At 43.7% G+C, this 24,264-nt stretch overlaps 1 protein-coding gene across 1 annotated transcript; it reads right to left on the bottom strand.

The window, feature by feature from the left end:
- Positions 1-5,156: 5,156 nt before the first annotated feature.
- LOC311516599 (uncharacterized protein) lies at positions 5,157-10,471 on the bottom strand. The gene is made up of 2 exons (XM_084620828.1): positions 7,681-10,471; positions 5,157-6,290 (listed from the first exon to the last, which is right to left on the bottom strand). The coding sequence occupies exon 1, from the start codon at positions 10,247-10,249 to the stop codon at positions 9,014-9,016; it is 1,236 nt and encodes a 411-aa protein (XP_084476954.1). The 5' UTR covers positions 10,250-10,471; the 3' UTR covers positions 5,157-6,290; positions 7,681-9,013.
- Between the last annotated feature and the right edge of the window lie 13,793 nt (positions 10,472-24,264).

The raw sequence follows: 24,264 nt of genomic DNA, 5'->3' as shown, positions 1-24,264 counted from the left end.
GTCCTTGTTGAATCTCAGCAGATTTCTTTTGGCCCAATCCTCTAATTTGTCTAGGTCCCTCTGTATCCTACCCTCCAGCATATCTACCACTCCTCCCAGTTTTGTGTCAACGCAGGAAACACGCTCCTGCCAACGTAGCTACTGCTGCTCATTGGGGGTGGTTTAATTATGCTGGCAAGAGACCTCTCTCCCACTGGCATAGAGCGGCTACACATGAGCCCTTACAGCGGCGCAGCTGCAGTGTTACAGCTGTGCCACTGTAAGGTCTGTAGTGTAGACATAAGGCTTAGATAAATTCATGGAGGATAAATCCATCAATGCTATTAGCCAAGGTGGTCAGGGTTGCAACCCCATGCTCTTGGCGTCTCTAAATCTTTGACTACCAGAAGCTGGGTCTTGATGATGGGGATCAGATCACTTAATAAATGCCCTTTTCTACTCATTCCCTGTGAAGCCTCTGGCATCAGACACTCTCAGAAGACAGGATACTGGGCTATACGGACCATTGGTTTAACTCAATATGGCCATTCTTATGTTTATGCTCTTACAAGTAGGCTTGGACTGTATTATCCATTCCATGAAGGCTTCTCCTCCCCAAGGGTAACTATAGGCAAGAGATAGTGAAGTCCAATGTAGACATACTGCCACGAAGCTAGAGTACCATGGCCTACATCCAGTGCAAAGACAGTAAGCCTCCACACAGATCCATGGAGCCCTCCAAATTTGGGACAGGCCCTATGGCTTTTTCTACAGAGAGATCGGTAAGGGATGAATTCCTCCAGCGGGTCCTTGGAAGTTTACCCCCAAGATTTCACTATTAGGTGAACTTTTGATTAAAATACAAAATTAACCATGTTTTGTTCATGAGCAGCTGGTGCATCTCACAGCAGGAATAGCTGATGGTTAGAACGCATAACATTGTCTCAGGGTGACCAGTCCCTTTAAGGGGAGAAGAGGCCAGGCACTCCTGTCCTATAATTAATTAGTTACTACTTCCCAGCCTGAGAGGTAGAGCTAAGGGGGCCAGGTGATAGTTCAAGGAAAACTAGGCCTTAAAAAAGGAGAGAGCGCTCAGGCAGGGGTTAGCAGCAGAGGCTGGGGGTAGGCTCTTGTGGGAGATACTGAGGTATGGCCTGCAAGAGGGTACTCCGGGGAATCAGCTTGGGGCCCAATGCCCTTTACTAGAGCAAGGAAGGTGACAAGGAACAGAGTGCACTAGGGAAACCAGCCTGGGGGCTGAATTCTCTAGCCCAGAGTCAGAGACTCTCAATAGATCCTAGAAAGGGGCTAAGAAGTGGGGTCAGAAGGTGGGCTGAAGAGATGCCCCAAAGGTGAGAAGAATCTTTTGCTTGTTTGGATTTTTGCTACTGTAGAAGGGGTTAAGTTTTGTTTGCGACTTGGCCCTAGGGCTCAGGCACATCTCCAACACATGGGTGGGTGGAGAATAGAGTAGACCTACTTTGGGGAATGAAACCGAAGCGGGGAATGCCTGCAGTGCAACTGTTTACAATTGAAAAAAAAAAAAAAAAAGACAGATTCTGTTTGGATGTAAACAGTCCCCTGCTATGCTAGAAACCCTAACACAGCAATATTGTGCTGGGGCATGAAATGCAGAAAGTGTTTATTAAACAAAGATCAAAAATAGAAAACAGCCCAATTTAAAAAAATATTCAGTTTTAATTATTAAAGAAGTCCCATTTCTAAAAATCTCATCTGTGCCTTTGCTAAATGCCCACTAACATGTAGGACAGCAAGATGCTCTTAGTTCTGTGATAAACAGTATTTTCCAGGAAGAAAAAAAATGAATACCAAATGGAAATATGTTATGCTCCAAAAGAAGATTAGTCTGATGCCACTAAAGATGGATGTTTTATTTGGCTTGATAATGCTTTTCAGGCTTTGTGATGCTTTGCTTTCCTAAGGTCCAAACCTATAAACGCTTACTCATGCGAGGAGGAATAGAATCTAGCCCTATATATATTTTTCTACCCTGACTGGCAAAAACATATAATGCAAGGTCTAGATCCCTTACAGGAAAGAAGGGCACCATAAAGCATCACTCACAGTTGAGCTATCTCAAAGTACTAGTTGCGCAAAAGCAGGGATAGCGAAGCTGAGACTTGTCACCTTTTCAGTTGACATCTGAACTGCTGGCCCTGGCACAAAACAAGCCAAGTGCTCCAGTGTGAAAGAAAAAAAAAAAAAAGCACTTTAGAGTAGCAGTAGAACCCATATCATATATGGTCCTCTCGCCACCCCCGCATATTAGAGCTCAAAGGTTATCACTTTGCTAGAGTCAAATGTTTGGCGAGCAGAGGTTTCTCCAGATACGGGTCATTCAGCTAAAGAGAGGATGATAAGACAAGTCACCTTATCGGTCAGGTCAGGATGTCAATATTATTTCATTTTTCAAATGCTCAAAATTAATTTAAAACACTTGGGGTAGAAGTAACTAGAGGTGTTTTTACAGTGAAGAAAAACTCCATTAAATTGATGCTGCCTTTATTGTAACCTCACTCTTTTAGCCAATTGACACTATCAGCTAGCTTGAAGAAAAATCCCTTTGGCTATCTTAATTCTCCTCTGCAGAAGACACACAAGACGCTTGGTGTTGTCACAGTCATGTTGCATCTGGCACTTTTGCTATTTTCAGTGTTTTTAATTTGCCCTTTGCAACAACATGTATCACAGTATCACAATCAGTATCACAACAGGACCCTGAAAAGCACATCTGTGAAAACAAGTTCTCTATCTTGCTAAAAATCAGAAAAACTATTTGGAGTTCTCTCAAGCAGCACAGATCCTTGGGCCTGCTTGACTACTTCAGAATCCCATAAAGCTGTAACGGTGCTGATTCTCCCAAGTCAGTCAGTTACTGCAAACTCAGGTCCTGAGCTTTTTCCAACGAGAGATTCCATCATATCTGGTGAAACTTGGCAAAGAAAAAAAAATGCTGTGCATGCGACTGGGGGGAGGGGGGTGGGGGAGAGGACGATTCCTAACCAAAGGAATGGTGACTTCAGTGTTCACAAGGGAAAAGGCCAATTATTCCCATGGACAGAATGGGAGTTACTAGAGAAGTGCCTGTCCACCAAAGAATAGCTGACCAGGCTCCTCAAGGTGAGCAATATAAGTAACTAACTGTTGAGGATAGTAGGAGGCTGTGAGGGCTGAGTTAAGCAAGTTCAGGGGAAAACAAATACTGCAGACAGTTAAGTTCAGAGGTAGTAGTAAGGCTATGTGTTTTCCATAACCCCTGGAGGAACACCTGGGCTGCTCTTACACAGTGCTTCTCCAGCAGAAGAAAAGTGCCACTGATGATAGCTGTGACATTCTATATCTTGGGGGCGCACCCAGTCACCCACATATTTCTCATTTATAAATGATTGTGATCTTGCATATAAAGCATGTCTTGTAAGGTATCAGGGGAAAGGTCATGATCTGCTGGAAGTCATTTATCCATATCATTAATACATATGAAGTTATGAGAATTATGTTGTATGGCTGTCACTAAAACATACTATAAGTTGGGGATTTAGCCAGTTATTAGCTCCCCAGAGGCAACAACACGGAAAGTAACCAACACCCACGTGGGGTGTGAAACAACCCACCAACAGCCATTGTCCGGCAAGTGACCTACAATTCAATGACTCACCCACATGAGGCCACACCAGGGGAATTGCTCAACCTTGCCTGGAGACTCAGCAATGCCACACAGACATGCCTTAACTTGTGTTGTCCAAGCACATGGACTGAGGGTATAAAAACGGACACACCTGTTCTCCTGCCCCGCCCTATGCTGCAAGCAACAAAGACACTAAGAAGATTGAAGACTTCAACGGAGGAGACTGGCCCAGATTTAAGGGACACATCTGTATATTAAGGACTGCAATATCCACTGGGGTGAGAAAAACTGCTTCTCTAGTTGCTGCCCAGTCTAATAGGGTTGAGAGTTTAGACTGTGCACTTATATTTTATTTCTTTTGGTAACTAACTGACTTTTTGCCTATCACTTAAAATCTATCTTTTATAGTCAATAAATTTAACTGTTTATCTCGACCAGTGAGTTTTTACAAAGTGTGTGGCAAATCTGCTCAGATTTTGCAAAGGCTGGTGTATATCCACTTTCCATTGATGAAGTGGTAAACGAATTAATAAATTTGCACTACTCATCTTGAGCAAGACGGTATATTCCTGGTGTACAGTGCTGGGAGGGATTTGGCTCTGATGCCTTCTGTGTGTGATTCATGAGTGGCTCTGGGAGCATTCATGCAATATAGCTGGGTGTGGGGCCCCACATGCTGTTGTGCTGAGTGATCACAGTGCCTGGAGGGGTTTGCTGCTGGTCACTAGCAAGGCACTGAGAGACAGCCCAGGTGGGAGAGTTAAGGGGGCACAGTCCCACAATCCCAGGCTGCACCCCAGGGATTCCGTCATAATGTTAACAACCATTTCCCCAGGCAGCACCTACAGCAGTAGCAATGGGTAGGAGACAACATGATTGCTAAATAGAGGAATTTTAAACAAGCGGGAAGAAACAGAGGGTAAAGAACAGGAAAATATGACATTCAAATATAGCAATCCTCAGCACCTGGACAATGCATTTAATTAAAACAAGCCTTTTCAGTCTGAGCTACAAAATTACCAATTGCATTTTACAGTACTAGGTGGTCCACTGACTACTGGAGTACTTGTGGAGGCCCTCTTTTGGGACTTTCAAAGCATTACTGTCTCAAGAACAGCATGAATTTATCCAAGCACAACTATAAGCCGTACCAACTTCTGGACAACAAGAGGTAGATCAGCAGGTGGTGTAAACTATCACAGCTCCACTAAATTCAATTTACCCCAGCTAAGAATCTGTCCCCAGAACAGTTACTGCACTCAGGAAACCCTTGTAAAACACAGCCAATTTCCAAGGAAACAAATAGCTCCATGCCCAAAGTATTTTCTGTAGATGATCCTAGTAAAATTTCCTTCCATGCACAAAAAGGTTCTGCTGCGCCATCACAATTAAAAACCAAAGAAACAAAGGGTCCAAGAGGTACAATGCAAGACCAGGTAAAGGGACATGGAAGCAAGAAGGTAATTAAAGGGGACTTGGCAGCGCAAGGGAGAACAAAAAATGAGTCTAAGGCTAAAAGCTAAGCACAACATTTAAAAAAAAAAAATTTATTTAGATGAGGTCTCAAACATTTTTAATATGAATTTACAAACATCTCAAGTTAGTGCACAATATTGTGACAACCAAGAATGGGAAAAAGAACAGATAATACTTGATTTTCTGATACCTAATACTATCACCTTGATCATACGCCCTAGTGTGTGAGGTGAGGGGGAGAGAAAACAGAACACTGGGGAAAAAAAATAATAATAATAATTAAGCCATGATCCATCTAATCTAACTTTCATTGGCACCACACAATAACCATTCATAACCTGATATTTACAGTGCTAGATATGCTATCGGGATAAATGGAAGAATAATTTGTAATCTCTATGTATGGTGAAGAAGATAGGTATGTATGACTGCCCTATGGCTTTTTTGAAGGTGCCAATGGAAGTTAATGCTTTTCCCCCCAGAGGAAAGAGAGGAAATGTGTGAATCTTGTAAGACAACTGTCAACAGCCTCTGATCTACTGAATGTAGGATATATTTCAACTCAGTACATGTTGTTGCAGATATTCTTCATGAAATGGAAAAGTTAATAAAAACCAAGATTTGAAATCTTTTTTAAATTAGTACATAGATTTTGAAATATTCAGATGTGATCTTTTAAGGACCCAGAACAGCACAAAATAGTTTGTTTGAATGAGAAGGGACAATCTGGTAATTACAATATTCACTTTAACTTATATTTTCCATGTAGTATTTTAGAGTAGGGTTCCCCTTCTGGAAGTTGTTTCAGACTTCATTCAAAGGCGGTTCAACTCATTCACCCTCCTGAATCTTTGCCCTCTTTGGATAGTCTGTGCCAAATGCTGCACTGCAAGTATTCCTACTGTCCAACAAACTGGCTTGATTGTAGTCCATTGCTACAACTGCTGGTTGGGTAAAATGAGTCTCCTATGTCTTCTTTAGCAGAGCATGCAATGCAGCAAAAGCAGAGGTAAATGGATGCATTACAATACCTGAGCTCCACTTAGACAACAATGGAGTCAGGCTGTTGGTACCTATAAAAAATTCTGTCTTTAACAAATGCACACACACGCATTTAAAATTTAGAGTTAGTCAGTTATAGCATGTAACTCACCAATTTAGTTGGACTGCCCTTCTAACTAGCTTTCTCCTTGAATGTGGTATAAAAAAAAATTGAGAATTACCTAAAATTTATCTAGACATAAATTTCAAGAATTTGTCTCAGATGACACACTGATGCCAACTATCAAGTCCAAAACCAAATTATCATTTCTCACCCCAGCCCTTAAAAATTGTTTCTTGATTGCTTCTTTATGAAGTAAAGGAGTGCCTCAAGTGGGTTGTTTTTTGTTTTTTAAAAGATATTTCGAATGTAAAAATTAGAAGAACAAGTCTTGATTTTGTTCTAGCTGTGATCAACATTCTGTAGAACAGGAGAACGGGGAGGGAGAGGGGGGTAAAACATTACAAGAGACTGAAATCTAAGATGTAGTTTTCACAACCTTTGATTGTAAAAGGAAAGAATGTTTAGTCACACTGCTTAAAACTGAATTTTTTATTGTTTTGTTTTTATGAAACAAAAAAATGAAAAGATATTCAAACAAAGAAATATTCAATATTCAAACAGCTGGGAGAAAAGCTCCCTGTGTGAAGACAGCATCCCCTTCTCTCATTCAAGAATGAAAAAGACTTAAGCTTAATGTGATGTTACTATTCCATTTAGTTCTATAGTCTTCCAGCACGAACAGACAACACAACTTTTATTTCTTGGAGACCGCCTTTATACATCATAAAGGAGCAATAAATAGCTCAGGAAAAGAAATGTTTTCCTTTGCAGGTCACCCATAAGGAAAGAAACACCACCACACTTTTGTGTCTCCATCAGTGCCCTGCCATGGAAGCCTCACACTTTAACTTAAGTCAGGTCTATAACAGATATCCTGGCATAGCTATTTCAGTTAGGAATGCTATTTTTTTTTTAAATAAACTGAAATAGTTATACCTGTATGTGCTCCAGTCTGGATGCAGTTATAGCAGTATGAGAGATTATTTGCATAGAGGAAGCTACACTGGTATAAGCTTTTATACTAATACAACTGCAACCATGCTAGGGCAGCTATACTGCCTTAACTACACTGGTAGAGTCAACAACCGTTATAGTTAAGGTGGATACAATTTTTATTTTAGACAAGCCCTTACTGTAAAATACAAACTGTTTATCTGAACCCATTTAAGAGAACCCTCCCACACACATTTAACACTTCTGTATATGCTAGTAAGTTCTGACAGCTTCCTCAAATTCTTAGGAAAACACTGCAAATTTGAGCCCAATCCTATTCCTGTTGAAATCAGAGGGAGTTTTGCCACTGACTTCAATAGGAAGAGGATCAAGCCCTCTGGTGCTAAACATAACAGCTGTTCCATACCCAGTACTAATAATTAGAACAACAGAATTAAAAGTCTGATTAAGATTACAAACTGCAAATCCAATCTCTAACAGGATGAAAATATGTCTAACATGTTATACTTAGAGTACTCACATGGTAAGATCTGCAGTGAAGTAAAAACTGATCTGCTACATCTCAGAAATGAGAAGTCTGAAGAGAGATGTCAGAACAAATTGCATAAGCATAGAGTATTATCATTACAAAAACGCACTAATGCCACAAGAGCTGCATTGGGAGCTATTATAGTATGTGTTATTTGGTACACATTCTATGGTACTCATTTCCACTGTTTTTGCAGTTGGCTCAGACAAACCAGTTTTGATGTGGTACAAAACTGAGGACTTAGTGTGACTTATTAAATACTTGCACTTCTCCTAGAAAAGTTATCTATTTCCAGATCATGCTAGTACAGTCCAATCCTTTAACAGCTCTGTGCCAGTCACTATAAAATATAGAATAGCAAGAATCCAAAAGGATGCATCAAAAATTAGTTTGCCTCCTAGGGTCCTCAAAACAATTAAAAAAAATAAGAATCGCGAATGCATTAACAAAGCCTTTCAACTAGCATACATTTGACCCGAGACTCAATATTCAGTCTGATCTTGTATATATGGGGGAATTTGCTTTTATTATAGTCATTATTATTATAACTGGACAGGTGCTACCCCTCATGTACAGACAGAGCTGCTATTTGTACTGGTGGAAGAGCTCCTCCCTGCTTCAAGTGAAATAAGCTCCACCAGGTGTACCTTCGGGGTTGCACCAGTCCAGTTACACTGAAGACTGCAATAATGGCAAATCCTTAATGTAGACAAGGCCTTCTTGTGCTTTTGCACAAGGCAGGCTAAAACTCTTGTGGATTTAATCTATTGAATCCTGAGTTTGACTTGAATCCTCTATTCGTTAGAAGTGGTGCAAACTGTGCCCACCAAAACTCTGGTTTATCTCACTTGCATTGATGTGCATCTTTGTCCAGCTTTTATCTTTCACTTGGCCTGCAGATGCCAAATCCTCCCAAAATTACAACAGCAAAATCTCATGCACATTCTGTTTTGTATAAGAATAACTATCATTAGGAACATATTTAAGACAATTAGAGGTCAATTCTCCTGGTTTTCTTTCCCACCCACCTGCGATTTCTTGGAAAGCAACATATTCTTTACAAAGAGGAAAAACAGATTGCTGGGGGGCCTTAACATTACAACAGTATCAATAACTAATTTCTGTTGGGCAGCAGAATGTCCAAAAAAAAGATACAAGTAAGGAACACATTTTCTAATAAGTGTTCTGTTCTAACCTGCTGGAGCTTTGTTTACACCCTAAACCATGGTGTATCAGTCAACTACAGATTCTTAGTTGATTTTTTTAGCCAAAAAAATCTGTATCTGTGTGAAAATCTCTAGACTATTAGGAGTGAGGCCCTGTCTCAACTCGAGTGACATTCTGAGCATTGCTGCTCTTCTGCTTTCCGTGGTCTTTCAGTCTGCCCTCCTTCCTCTTCCCCTTTGGATGCACAGCATGCATGGGCAGCACCCTGATGCCCCTGGCACCTTGTACATTTCTGCTTTAATGCACAGACAGTGTGGGAGCATGTGCCACTGTTGCAAGCCCGGCACACCTGACTTTTATCATCCGTCCTGGGATTTTGAGGCCGCAGTGGAGCCTGCTGGTCACCCGCAGCCTGCAGCTGCCTGGTTGTGGATGGCTTCAACGGGGCCATCCACTTCATCCAGAGATTCAAGTCCACATCCCCCCATGCCATGGTGGGGTCCTTGGCCGCCAGCCGCCTGAAGTCCTCGTCATAGTGCAGCCAAGAAGTGCCGCCGTAGGTGGCATGGAATTTGCGGATGACATCCAGGTATTTGAACATGGCCCCACACCTCTGGGGGTGCTTCTCGCACAGCACGCTGGCGTACACCAGGAAGGCGGAGACCCACTGGTCCAGCGTGTCCCCCAGCCCCTGGCCAGGCTCGTGCTCCGGGGCCAGCTCTGTGTGGAGCAAGGAGAACAGGTCAATGAACTCCCCCCTCCAGATCCGCTCCTTGGTGGCCTTCGCCAGCTGGTAGCCCAGGGGTCTCCGCAGCCCCACGTAGGGACTCGCTGCCTCCGGGCAGGCCTCCCCCTGGGTGGCGGGCGGAGGCCCCGGCGAGCCGCTGGCAGCCTCCGGGCCCTGCGGCCCGACCGGGCCTTCTGGGGCCGCCGCCAAGGCCGCCTGCCGCTCCAGCCACCTGGGGTTCACGTACACGGTCCTCAGCCGCGGCGCCGCCCCCGCCCTGCTAGCTCCGGGCCCCGGCTCCCGCGCCAGCCCGGCCAGCTCCCGGAAGATGCCCAGCGCGGCGGGCAGGCCGCTGCCCTGCGCTCGGGGGGCCGGCGGGGCCAGGAGCGGGGCCAGGAGCGGGACGGGGGCGGCCCACGGGTGGGAGACCCCGGCAGGCCCCGCCGCGCTACCGGGCGGGGCCGGGAGCAGCCCCGCTAGGCCCAGCTCTCCCTGGGCGCCGCCGAGCGCCTCCTCCCGCGGGGCCCAGCGGGGCAGGCCGGCCCCCGCCCGCTCCCGGGAGCCCCCCGCCTCTCGGCGCCCGGCCAGCGGCGGCCCCTGCGCCTGGGGGGGCCCCGGGGCTCCCGGCCGGCGCCGGCGGCGGCTCCTCCGCCTCCCACGTGGCATCGGCGCGGCTGGGGCGGACGCGCCGCGGGAGGCGGCGGCGGCTCCAGCCCCAGTGGAGAGGCGGGGCGGCAGCAGCCAGCCCACAGCCCCTCGCAGGGCCGCCGGGGTGGGGCGGGTCGGTGCTTCCAGGGCCCTACAGGCCAGCGCGCTCCGTCTCTGCTCCCCGGAACACGGGCCCCGCCGGCCGGCCGGCCCCGCCCCCGTGACCGAGACTTGCCGCCGCCCTCCGGCCCGAGCCGGGATTCGCCCTCCCCCAGTTTTACACACACACCCGAGACAACCCGCCCGCCCACACCCACACCCGTGTCCCGGGGTCCCGTCGCAATGCAGTTGCCCTGTCTGCGGTCCCCCGCGTCATGCCCATCGCTTTCTGTAACCCGGCCCAGAGAGCGGGGCCGCCGCTCCGGCGTTGCACTGGCTGGGTGAGCCGGTCCCCAAGGCTCTTGTTGCAGTAAGGGACTGTCCCTAAGGCCCCGCTCAGGGAAGCACGTGTTAGTTGAACTCAGTTTAAACACAATATAATGCATCCGATGAGGCGAGCTGTAGCTCAGGAAAGCTTATGCTCAAATAAATTGGTTAGTTTCTAAGGTGCCACAAGCCCTCCTTTTCTTTTTGTGACTACAGACTAACAGGCTGCTACTCTGAAACCTGTCAATATAGCTAGGGGCACACTGTTCTGATTCCCAAATCATGTCACAAGCTAAGGTCCCAGCGGGTACGCAAAGCAGCTATGTGGTAACATAGTTTATGATTAAAGGAAAGGAGGACTTGTGGCACCTTAGAGACTAACACATTTATTTGAGCATAAGCTTTCCTGAGCTACAGCTCACTTCATCGGATGCATTCAGTTTATGATTGTGGCTAATCTAGGCAAAAGCATGGTTTGGTTAGTCAGGGTGGACATGGCCAGTACCAGCTACGTCTGTACCTGGGCTAATACACCTTTTTAAAACCGGGCTATAACACAGTTTGGCTCCTCCTGCCACACTATCCAGCAAATTCTGTTATAACTAAATACAGTTGTTAAACATAGTTGCTTGCTCTGACTTTTAATAGAAGTAAAGGAATCACCTCTGTAAAATCAGGATGGTAGATACCTTACAAGGTAGTTAGATTCAAAACATAGAGAATCCCTCTAGGCAAAATCTTAAGTTACAAAAAAGACACACGGGCAGGGATAGCTCAGTGGTTTGAGCCTTGGCCTGCTAAATCTAGGGTTGTGAGTTCAATCCTTGAGGGGGCCATTTGGGGCAAAAATTGGGGATTGATCCTGCTTCAAGCAGGGGGTTGGACTAGATGACCTCCTGAGGTCCTTTCCAATCCTGATATTCTATGTCTGTATTGACCAAGGGATAGTTGTTCTATTCAGCACAGTTCTTTTCTCACCCATTTAAAGAAATCATAATCTAACATGTACCTAGCTAGATTACTTACTAAAAGTTCTAAGACTCTATTCCTGCTCTATCACCGGCAAAAGCAGCATACAGACAGACACAGACCCTTTGTTTCTCTCCCTCCTCCCAGCTTTTGAAAGTATCTTGTCTCCTCATTGGTCATTTTGGTCAGGTGCCAGCGAGGTTACCTTTAGCTTCTTAACCCTTTACAGGTGAGAGGATTTTTCCTCTGGCCAGGAGGGATTTTAAAGGGGTTTACCCTTCCCTTTATATTTATGACAGGTGGTAAAAACACTGCTATGCTGGTGGTGTATGCTACCACTTACTACCATGGTGTAGATAAGGCCTCGGTTACAGACTTGACAACCCTTCCTTCTTCAACTGAGGACTAGGAAAGCTGCATCTTAGGTATCAACCTATTGTGACATCACTGTTTTATTTAAAAGCTCCAGTTCTCCAACTGGTCCTCTAACAAAACACATTAATTCAAGACTTGGAGTGTCTAATGTAAGAAAGAAGCAGGAAAAAATAAGTTAACTACATATTTTTAATTATACTTGAGCCTATTTTGATACATAGTACAGCAGTAAGGAAAGGATACAAACCCTTTTTCTTTTTCTTTCCAATTCACTTTTAACTTAATGACAGGTTTCAGAGTAGCAGCCGTGTTAGTCTGTATTCGCAAAAAGAAAAGGAGGACTTGTGGCACCTTAGAGACTGACAAATTTATTTGCGCATAAGCTTTCGTGAGCTATAGCTCACTTCATCGGATGCATGAACTTAAGTTTAACAAGGTTTTAGTCACAGTAGCAGGAGGCTCTGTGTTCAATTTGTGAAATGGAAAAATTCATATTTTGTAGCAACTTTTCATTCATTTTCTGTAGTGACTATGACTTCTGTAGTGACTACTGCTGGCATAAGTAAGTGCATTTCTATTGATGAGTTTTTAAAGATTTTGTTTTGAAATTCCTCTCAAGTAACTTTAAAAAAAACCCTAAAAACTCAACCTCTTACTAACTCTGAATTCATCAAACTGGGCCATTAGTTGTATCAGAATTTGTTGAAAGTTTTGTACAGTACAATAATTCCTCTAAAACTTGCCTGAGCAGCCTGCTAGCACAACAGAGAGTGTAGTAGAATCTATACAATATTTATACTGACTCTTTAAAGGTTTCCGGAGATTGAGGTTTTCTTAGCTTTAGTCTAGATCTTTTCTCTTTCATATTTGGTTAACTCCTTTTGCAAATGTCATTCATGTGCCAATACACAGTAAAGATTTTTCAGTTCTGACAGCTTTAAGTAATACATTTTTAAAGTAATACATTATATGTTAGGTTTGGCTGGCTCTAGGTTACATGAATTTTAAAAAATAGTAATTAACTGGTTTAAGATATCATTTTGTGTTGACAGAACTCAAATATGGCTTTGACTTGAAAAAATAACAATTGGCAAATTCTGGGATCCAGTGGCACATGCAGGCTGGAATTATGGTAGCCAAAGGGCCTTGAGAAAATATATCTTTAGTTAAGCAGGAGGATGGTGGTTTCTTAGGTCTGTCCGCAGCATGGCCCAGGGCAAAACTCCATTTGTGGGGACTGAAGCTGATTCAGAATGAAACTGATGAGTGGAAAGGAAGAAGGCATAACAATCAACTTCATTCGTTCCTCAGAATTTCTCTCTCCGTGATCTCATTGCTTTAGTAATCCATATTAATTCTACTACTACTTTTTTTTAAATATACTTTTTAAAACTTGAAGGCAGTATCTTCAGACTCAGAGCGGCTGGTCAATTATTGAATGAGATAGGAACAGGATGAGTTCAGACATTAAGATTAAGATAGGGCAAATAGTAAACATTCCTTCTGGAGCAGGGGTCCCAAGTAATAGTTCTTGCAGAATTTAAGCTTTCATTTTACAAATGTTAAGATATCCTTCCAAATGTTAATTGGAGCTCCATTGCCTGTGCTACTGTTAATAATTTACTGAAGACGGTAGACTTAGGCCTACTCTACATTTATAGTGGCATAGCTATGTTGATCAGAGGTGTGAAAAACCACACCCCTTAGCATCATAGTTATACCAACAAAACCCCCAGTGCAGACATAGTCCTAGGCTGCCCCTGAAAAACCCTGTGGGCTGCAACATAACCAGCAATCATGCCATATTATCAGCATAACCAGCAATCACTGTCATATTACTGTTTTTTGAGAAAGCTATAAGCAGCAGTAAACACAGACACTAAAACTGTTCGCATTGGTCTTTTATTGTGTTGCCTCCAGACCCTCTGTTCTGACAATACCAGCCTTATCTGCTTGTTTATCAGCTTCTCATGCAAACCTCCATGCATCTTTTCGCACATTGCCCTTTACTCATGGAACCCCTTTTCTAAAGTAATCTGTAAATCCCTACCATCTCCTCCTTCAAATCCCTCCTCAAAACCCACATCTGTCATGAAGCCTATTAGATATCAGCTACCTAACAACGGTTAGGTTGGTGGGGGCGGGGGGGAGGAAATGTGGACACTTGGCATCTACTTCATTTATAGCCTTTAAAAAAAAACAACACAGACCATATCATTGTATTTATTTGAGTATGTCTCTTTCCACATGCTTTATATGTCCATTGTCTAAGGTCCTGATTCTGCAACTGCCTCTGTGTGGGTGGACACCAGTGTTGAAGTCAAGGTAGCTCCTCATGCATGCAGAGCTTTGCCCCTATGGAAGCAGTGTCAGGGTCTGGGCCTAAGAATGCAAGCTCTTCTGAGCAAGAAATGCATCCTTGTGTATGTTTATTCAGCACCTAGCTCAACAGGGCTCTGATCCTGATTGGGGCTCTGTGCACTAGTGCAACATAAATAATAAATAATAATAATATAATTAATAATAATGGTGCAGAAGGATAAATATATTGAAAATGAGAGAAAGGTAGAATATCAGAGAAACCTGCCTTATTTGCCAATGGGCTAGGGAAAGGATTGACATTCAGTAATGGCATTCAACTACCAGGAGGGTCTGGGTGGAATGAAAAGAAAAGAAAATAGCTCATTCACCAAGCAGGTAAAAGGGAGCTGGTCTTCAAATTTATCAGATATCTACTACAAGACAGTCATGCAAAAGAGCAGTGGCCAGAAACAGCAACCTGATAGGAATCTCAGTACCTTTCCAGCTGGACTTCTCAGCAACTTACAAGTGCTACTGGGGGAAAAAAACAGTTATCAACTAGTAGGTGTCTGGTAAATTTTTCATACTCTGCAGTAATGGAGTATGAGCTGAATGGAGGTTGGCGCTGAGTGGTAAACTCAAAGAGTAGCTAGCAGAGGAAGGAGTTAATAAGTACAGCACATTCAAAATTTTAGTCATGCAGTAAACAGCAGACAGCAAAAAGGGACATTTTGGGTGCTGTAATGTCATGACATTAGCAGGTTGTAACGAGTGAGGAGATGGGCTAAAGAACGAAGCAAAAACTGAAATAAAGAGTGGCTAATGAAAGATCCAAGGAGTCTGGATGTGAAACATACAAGACTCCTGTTTACGACTGAAGACAATGAAGGATACATGCAGTGCAATTTGTATCCGATTGGAGAGAGGCATGCACGTCAGTTGAAGTCTCAGGCTTTGTCTCCATTGCAAAATGTTGTCATCTGAACACGGTTGTGAACATTTGTGATGATAAAATGCTGGACATGATGTAGCAGCCAACATAGATCAGGATGAATCATGTTCAGCTTTGTGGTAGCTAATTGTGTTTATACCTTACTTGCTGAGCTGAGTTTAAAGCACTGATTGCAACTATGGCCTGGTCTGCACTACAGGGTTTGGTCGATGTAAACTGCCTTGCGTTGGCCTAGTTGTGGAAGTGTCTTCACATAAATTTGACTCCTGCCAATGTAAGTGCCTCTTTACGCTGATTTGGTAACACCACGTCCCTGAGCAACATAGAGCCATGGTCAACATAATTAGATGCAATATCAGTGTAGTCACTATGTTGCTTATATCAACTGTTATTGGCTTTCAGGAGCCATCCTGAAAGCCCCACACTGACAATCAGTGTTGGATTAAGGCATAAGCTAACTAAGCCACAGTTTAGGGCCTCGCTATACGAGGGGCCTCTGAAAAAGAAAAAACTGACTCAATTTCAAATTTTATCAAAATCAGTTGATAAAGGAGATGTGGGAAAAAGAAGATTCTCTCTAAATATAGACATTTTAGTTCAACTATGACAAAAATATACACATCTGGCTACACAAATACCCTTACCCTACCCTTACCCTTCATTAATTGTTCATTATTGACAGGTGGGAGGCCAGAGCTGAGAAAAAAATGATAATTTCACTTGTAAACTTAGTATTTCTATGAGTAACTCTGCTATCTGTCTTCTAAAGCAGTGTTTTGCTGGCCAGCTGCTACTAGTCAAATTTTGACCATGCCTTCGTAATGTATTTAAATAAATAAATAATCTCACTGCCAATAAAATCGGGAAAAATGTGTGGTCGGAGATGGCAGTTTTGTGAAGCAATCCTGCCACGCTCATATTCGCATGGGACTCATCCTAGGAGTGACATCATGTATAGCAACAGGTTTCAGAGTAGCAGCCATGTTAGTCTGTATCAGCAAAAAGAACGAGGAGTACTTGTGGCACTTTAGAGACTAACAAATTTATTTGAGCATAAGCTTTCATGGGCTAAAGCGCGCTTCATCAGATGCATGCAGTGGAAAATACAGTAAGAAGATATATATATCTTATATCTTATATACACACACACAGAGAACATGAAAAAATGGGGGTTGCCATACCAACTCGAACGAGAGTAATCGATTAAGGTGGGCTATTATCAGCAGGAGAAAAAAATGTTTGTAGTGATAATCAGGATGGCCCATTTCAAACAGATGAAAAGAAGGTGTGAGTAACAATAGGGGGAAAATTAGCATAGGGAAATAATCTTTAGTTTGTGTAATGACTCATCCACTCCCAGTCTTTATTCAAGCCTAATTTAATGGTGTTCAGTTTGCAAATTAATTCCAGTTCTGCAGTTTCTCATTGGAGTCTGTTTTTGAAGTTATTTTGTTGAATAATTGCGACTTTTAGGTCTGTAATTAAGTGTCCAGGGAGGTTGAAGTGTTCTCCGACTGGTTTTTGAATGTTATAATTCTTGATGTCCGATTTGTGTCCATTTATTCTTTTGTGTAGAGACTGTCCAGTTTGGCCAATGTACATGGCAGAGGGGCATTGCTGGCACATGATGGCATATATCACATTGGTAGATGTGCAGATGAATGAGCCTCTGATAGTGTGGCTGATGTGATTAGGTCCTATGATGGTATCCCTTGAATAGATATGTGGACACAGTTGGCAAAGGGCTTTGTTGCAAGGATAGGTTCCTGGGTTAGTGTTTTTGTTGTGTGGGGTGTGGTTGCTGCTGAGTATTTGCTTCAGGTTTGGGGGCTGTCTGTAAACGAGGACTGGCCTGTCTCCCTAGAACTGTGCGGGTGATGGGTCGTCCTTCAGGATAGGTTGTCGATCCTTGATGATGCGTTGGAGAGGTTTTAGTTGGGGGCTAAAGGTGATGGCTAGTGGCGTTCTGTTACTTTCTTTGTTGCCTGTCCTGTAGTAGGTGACTTCTGGGTACTCTTCTGGCTCTGTCAATCTGTTTCTTCACTTCAGCAGGTGGGCATTGTAGTTGTAAGAACGCTTGATAGAGATCTTGTAGGTGTTCGTCTCTGTCTGAGGGGTTGGAGCAAATGTAGTCGTTTGAGCTTGGTTGTAGACAATGGATCTTGTGTGGTGTGGTCTGAGTACTTGGAGGCATGTAGGTAAGTATAGTGGTCAGTAGGTTTCCGGTATAGGGTGGTGTTTATGTGACCATCGCTTATTAGCAGTGTAGTGTCCAGGAAGTGGATCTCTTGTGTGGACTGGTCCAGGCTGAGGTTGATGGTGGGATGGAAATTGTTGAAATCATGGTGGAATTCCTCAAGGGCTTCTTTTCCATGGGTCCAGATGATGAAGACGTCATCAATATCGCGCAAGTAGAGTAGGGGTGTTAGGGGATGAGAGCTGAGGAAGCGTTGTTCTAAGTCAGCCATAAAAATGTTGGCATACTATGGGTCCATGTGGGTACCCATAGCAGTGCCGCTGACTTGAAGGTATACATTGTCCCCAAATGTGAAATAGTTATGGGTGAGGACAAAGTCACAAAGTTCAGCCACCAGGTTTGCTGTGACATTATCGGGGACACTGTTCCTGATGGCTTGTAGTCCATCTTTGTGTGGAATGTTGGTGTAGAGGGCTTCTACATCCATAGTGGCCAGGATGGCATTTTCTGGACTCTAAGATAGCTGGGAGTGCTAGTAGCGTAGGGCCTGAAGAGGGAGTCTACATAGCCAGACAATCCTGCTGTCAGGGTGCCAATGCCTGAGATGATGGGGCATCCAGGATTTCCAGATTTATGGTTCTTGGGTAGCAGATAGAATACCCCCTGGTTGGGGTTCTAGGGGTGTGTCTGTGCAGATTTGTTCTTGTGCTTTTTCAAGGACTTTCTCGATCAGATGGTGTAGTTTCTTTTGATAACCCATGTATAGCATGTAATCATGTATAGCATCCCCCTTGGCTGGTAATAACTAGATGGCTGCCATCTTTTGTTTACGGTCCTGCATGCTCAGTCGTATAGTGCCTTTACTACTGGTTTTCTTAAGTGTTAGTGTGTTCTTTCTTCCTTTGATCTGTACAATTGTGTATTTTAGTGTGCATGCCACTTTCTGCTTCATGCGCTATCCATGCTTCAAGTGATTGAGTTTGCAAGTGATCATCTTATGGACTTGGGTCAAGTGAATCTTGAGGAGGATAAATGTGTGTTGGCTTCCCTCCGTCAGTTTTGGGAACCTGCACAGTAAATATCAGAGAGTGCTAACGAAAGGATAAATAAAGGGTTTTGAGAGAAGTGAAGAAAGATATACATATATATCAAAATATTCTGAGTACTTGGTGAGCAAGTTATTTCAAACTATGTGCATACATGATTTATAGGCTATTGATGCCTATAATATTCATTATATTTGCTTGAATACAGGCTAGTTTTACTCACTTTCTCAATGCCTGTCTAGAGATTACCAGGTTTTTTTCTGGTAAATTCTTTCTTTCTCTTTCAGCATATAGCTTGTTGTCACTCTTTGTGTCTGAGGTGTTTACTTGAGATTAATTAGTGGTCCTGGGGGAGATAAAGGATAGAAAAGTGAACGCAAAGAGAGAAGTCTGCCTAGAAAATGCTGCAAGAAAAGCTATCTGCCCTAAGTATTCTGTGCATCAAAAGTGACAAACTCCGTAGCTTATCATTTGAGGACATCATCAATGACTTTGCTCTCCAAAAATCATGAAAGAAAATGTTTTACATTTCAGTGTTAAAATTAATGTGATGTGCAAACAGATATACTGCAGGTTGTACTGCTTCCATTAACTAAGCTGGTCTGTGTAACTGTAACTGCTTTTGTGTTGCTGTAGAAATAAACTTTTCATATCTACTAATTAAGAAATCATAGACAAAATATGTTAATTTGGAATTATTTTATAATGCAAATAGGCATATAGTAAGATATGTGTTTTAGATTGTTGTTCTATTTTTACTTCACCTTTATATATATGCAAAAATAAAGCTTTTGTGTTTATATATTCAGTGTCCTTTCTGTGAAAATTATATATATATTATATATATATATTTAATGGTATGGGTTCTCTTACCCTTGACATAGTTTAGGGCCTCAGAATGTCATAATCTGGCTTCACTGACAATACAATTGATACAATTGCTCCTGGTGAGAATGCGCACCACTGACAAAAGGAGTCAAGTGTGAACACACACAAGTGATTTAATAACTGTGGTGGCTATATGCCAACATAAGTCAAGTCAATATCATTTTGTAGAGTAGACATGGCCTATGAGTCTCATGATCCATCTGTGAATTGCTAAACCAGCACTTGTGACTGGCGATCCAGAGTTGGATCACTTGCTGAATATAGGCAGATAGTATACAGGGCAGCCTTGAATAGGGGAAGTGGAGCCATAGGACCCCTTCCCCACTTTGTGGACAAGTGCAAAGGGAAACAACTTGTGCCTCCCTCTCCCCCCTGGAACATTAACCTAGGCAACCCTTCCCCAGTGATGGAGTATTAGGGAGGGTATGAGAGGGCATTCAGGCTGCATTTTACAACTGGATTCTCTGGATGATGATGTCCAGGTGCATTTCCCGCAGGATAACCGGGGCAAGCTTGACGCAGCTTCAATTCACAGCATCTTCTCACACTTTTCTTGTCCCCATAATGTTCCTTGATAAGTCTGGAGGAGGAGGAGAGGAAGAGAGCTGATAGCTGCAGCTCTATCAGGCATGCAGCTAACACCTCTGCAAAAAAGTTTGCGCATTGCACATGGGTTCCAATATTGCCAACACTTGTCATGTAGCTCCAAACCCAAGGTCAAATAACTATTCATATTTTACATTTTATATCTTCTTTTTGGTACCATGTGTAGCCCTTCAGCCAGGTGACGCTGACAGCAACAAGGGCTGGGTTCAATATCTAAGGGTTCCTCTCAACATTACAAAACCTAACCAGCACCACCCTTCACTCAGATATATAGGTGCCGACTTCCCCACTTTCCCCTGGGTGCTCAACCCTCCATCTGCCTTCAGCCCCGCCCCCACTCCACCCCTTCCATGAGGCCCCGCACCTGCCCCGCCTCTTCCCACCCCTGTCCCCATTCTAACCTCTTCCCCAAAGTCCCCGCCCCCACTCTGCCCCTCCCCTCCCCTATTCCAACTCCTTCCCCAAATCCCCGTCCCGGCCCTGCCTTCTCCCCTGAGCATGCCATGTTCCCGCTCCTCCTGCTCCCTACCAGAGCTTGCTAATGCCACCAAACAGCTGTTTGGCAGCAGCTGTGTGGGAAGCACTGGGAGGTAGGTGGAGGAGCATGGATGCGGCATATTTGGGCAGAGGAGGAGGTGGGGCAGGGGCTGAGTGGAGCTTGGCTGCCAGTGGGTGCAGATCACCTACTAATTTTTCCCTGTGGGTACTCCAGCCCCAGAGCACCCATGTCTGATGGACGAATGTCCTTTTAATACACCACTCCCTTTTGCACCATTGCGCAGCTAGCTATTAGCAGTCAGTAAAGTCAGAGAATTCAGTGGTACATTTGCAGGAGTTCACGTCTCACCCATGAACGGGGGATTGACTAACACCCTTGCTGCTGCTCTCCACTGTCACCATTGTCTTTGTCACTGCTTGTTGCAACAAACTTTATCGCTTCTCATTGCTGTCTCTGCTGCCACTCGTTGCTGCATTTGCCACTGCTCACTGCTGTCTCTGCTACCTTTGCCTCTAGCTGCAGTATCATGTTCTGAGGTTCCTTCACTTAGCCCAGTTCTTAGTGATTTCAGCAGGTAGTGAGGAAGCTCACTACTACATCCTCCTTGTTGTCTTTCATCGCAAAACTATCCCCACAGCTCATCACTAATTTCAGCTCTAATGACCACTGAGCAGATACAAGGACTCTAAATTGAATCTGATCATCTGTTTTTAAACATAGGAAAGAAAAAAATTCAAATCTTTGTTACTAGAGTTCTTTAAACAAAGACTTTAACACCAGGTACTCACCCCTTTTGACTTTCACGTGAATTTGTCATCACTACCCTCACTACCCTGTGCTTAGTGAGTGAGGTTAAAGTTAGGGTGACTCTCCCCACCAAACTAGGGCATATTAAGTACAGTTCTGCTATCCTTTTCTCATTAAATAAGGATAACAACATTTAATTAACCATATGTTCAAGACCAAAGTGAATTTTAACCCAAAACAGCCAAAATAGATCACTTGGACAAAGCAGGTCTGTCTGATGATCACCTAGGCAATATAATATAATTAATTGAATTAATATAATTCAATCAAGTATAATTCAGTAAACTTCTTTTAGTAGTAGTTGTAGTATATTGCAGGAAATTGTCAGTCTACCACACCCCAGTTCATCACTAGGTGGCAGGGAGAGCACATTCAGATGTTGGCTTGTACCTGCATGAGACCTCACTGAAAGTATTAGAATGCAAAATTTAGCTTTAAATAGAACCTTAACTGCAATGTCAACTGGGGGTAACTAGCATAATCCAGTAATTAAGCAGTGGAACAGTCTCTCTTGAGAAGTGGGAGAAGCTACATTTTATGATTAAAAAAAACCAAAACATTGGACAAAGCACTTGAAAAACATAGTGTAGAGAGAAAAGGAGTACTTGTGGCACCTTAGAGACCAACAAATTTATTTGAGCAAAACCTTATGCTCAAATAAATTTGTTAGTCTCTAAGGTGCCACAAATATTACTTTTCTTTTTGTGGATACAGACTAACACGGCTGCTACTCTGAAACCTGTCAGTGTGGAGAGAATCCTTAATTTGAAGGTGGATGGCTGAATATGCCTCTTCTCTCTGTAAGTCCAATGGCCAAAAGCTTCAGAGGGGAAAGAGCTCTCTGCTCCCTCTATTGCTGAAAAGGAAAAAATTCCTCTGGTCAGCATAATTATACATGAACTTAGATTTCATAGGATGTGGGCTCCCAGAGAAGCTTGAGAGGGCAAAGAGCTGGTTTTCAAGCAGTCAAGATTCTAGGCTGAGGTCCTAAGTGCTCTTGGCTCCCCGCTTTTGGGGGCATGCTGAAAGAGGCAATGCAGGCTAATTACAATGTTGAGAGAAGATGTAGAGAACAGCAGAAGAAATGAGTGTACTACCATGAGGTCCTGGTTTTCCAGCACCTTAGTAAAGCTGAATCACTAAGCTGGGGCAGGCAGTTGTGGTTCCGGACAAGCAGCTTTCTTAGGACAAGAGAGACATATTCAGACACTCTACTACCAATCCCTGATCCCAGCTATGAGTGGGGTTTGGTGGATGAGTGAGGTGGTATGGTCAGGCACTTTTAATACCTGTGAAACATTCTCACTGGTGGGTGGGATGGGCGTTAGATGGATTGCTGGAAGGGGAAGTTTATTTTACTCTTTATTTGCATACCTGTGTGTGTGTGTGTGTGTATCTATCTATTTATGTTATGTTGATATGTTTTTCCAAGCTTATGACTGTGTTCTCTTTCCCTTAATAAAGATGTCCTTGTTTGTACACAGTCTGGGAGCGTGTTTGGGAGTGGAGAAGTCCTGCCTGTGAAGGGAGTGTTTGGTTTTCCTAGGGTTTTGGGTGGGGTCAGTTATTTGTTTGGATTAGTTATTTGTCAAGAGTGACCCTAGATATATTGAACACGGCTTTTTTTTTTTTTTTTTTGCTGCTATTAACCACGTGGTAAAACACATATATGTCTTTATTTTTGATTACAATAATAATGCTTTCAGTCTTATTGCTGTTACCCATGCCACCCCATGGACTCTTGTCAGATGCCTCTTCTAAGCGCTGTTATTCCGCTGGACGTTGTCAGCGAGAAGAAGCAGAGTCTGAACTCAATATAGTATTTTTTCTTATTGGTTAGACAAAACAGAAGAATCTTCTCAGCTGGTACAGGATGGGGAAAAAAGCAGAGGATTTACACTAATTTACACCACTTGAGGATCTGACCCATATAAATAGAAGGCAATTTGCCTATTACTGTAGCCATTCTCTGAGGCCATTGGCTTTCTCTGAAAACATCAGGCTGAAGGAACAGCACTATAACGGAAATGTATAGTTATACAAGCAAGGGGAACAGAGGGCAGATATCCCACTTACTCTGCAAAATTATGCTCTATAGTATTTACGACAGATTATAATCAGATCGGAATGCGCCAAGTGATTTAATATGGATGATTTACTGGGCTTTATACAACCAGGCATTTGAGACAATAAGGCCAAAAAAAAAAAGTTTTTGAACATCCACCAAAACCTTTTTGAAGCAAATGAACTTTCCACTATAAAAATAATTCTAGCAAAATACTGGGAAATAAATTTAAAATCGAGTGCTGTTTACAGAGACTTCATTTTACTCCCCCTAGGTAGCAATAGCTTCAGCGGACGACAAGTGACAAATCCAACACCACAAACGTCATTCTGCGCCAGCCCGTGGGCATCCCACACACGAGATCCACCCGGTTCTCCGGGCAGACTCTGCTCTCGGGAGGCCCCCGGCAGGAACAGCTGTGGGGCGAGCGGCGGGACGGCGTGCAAGTTTGCAGAGCACCTGCTGCTCTGTCAGACCTGGCCCCGCCATTGAGTTTGTCCCCGAGTCTCGGGAGCAAGAACCATCATTCATACACCTGCATAACGGGCGAAGGTGTAAGGCAAGCTGTGGTTATCCCGAAGAGGGAAAACACGTAACACGTGTCATGAAATGGAGCTCAAGCCCTGCTCCAATATGCGTAAACATCCTGCCATGAAACCCAATAGCTGTGGGATAGCTGACAAGGGACTAAAACCAGCGAAACAACACCCCGGGAGGGGCTCTTGCCCCCAGGGCGAGAGTGGCAACACCTCCTTCCCCGTCTCAGACAGGCAGCAGTTGGGGGAGGGGGCCCCTTCATGTGGCCGTGTACTTCTCTGGTGGTCACATGCCTGGGGAAGTTTCAGCCGCCTTTGGCTATCCCCCCCTCACCCCCGTTTCGCCCGCCCGTCGTTCACCCGGCT

The sequence above is a fragment of the Lepidochelys olivacea genome (assembly GCF_965140295.1).
Source record: "Lepidochelys olivacea isolate rLepOli2 genome assembly, chromosome: 1".
In the NCBI taxonomy this organism is placed as follows: Eukaryota; Metazoa; Chordata; order Testudines; family Cheloniidae; genus Lepidochelys; species Lepidochelys olivacea.
The sequence above is the reverse complement of the archived record's forward strand: the minus strand, read 5'-3'. Positions and strand labels throughout refer to the sequence as shown.

Excerpts from the sequence above, each read along its gene's own strand:
- LOC311516599 (XM_084620828.1), bottom strand. The coding sequence starts at position 10,249 with ATGCCACGTGGGAGGCGGAGGAGCCGCCGCCGGCGCCGGCCGGGAGCC.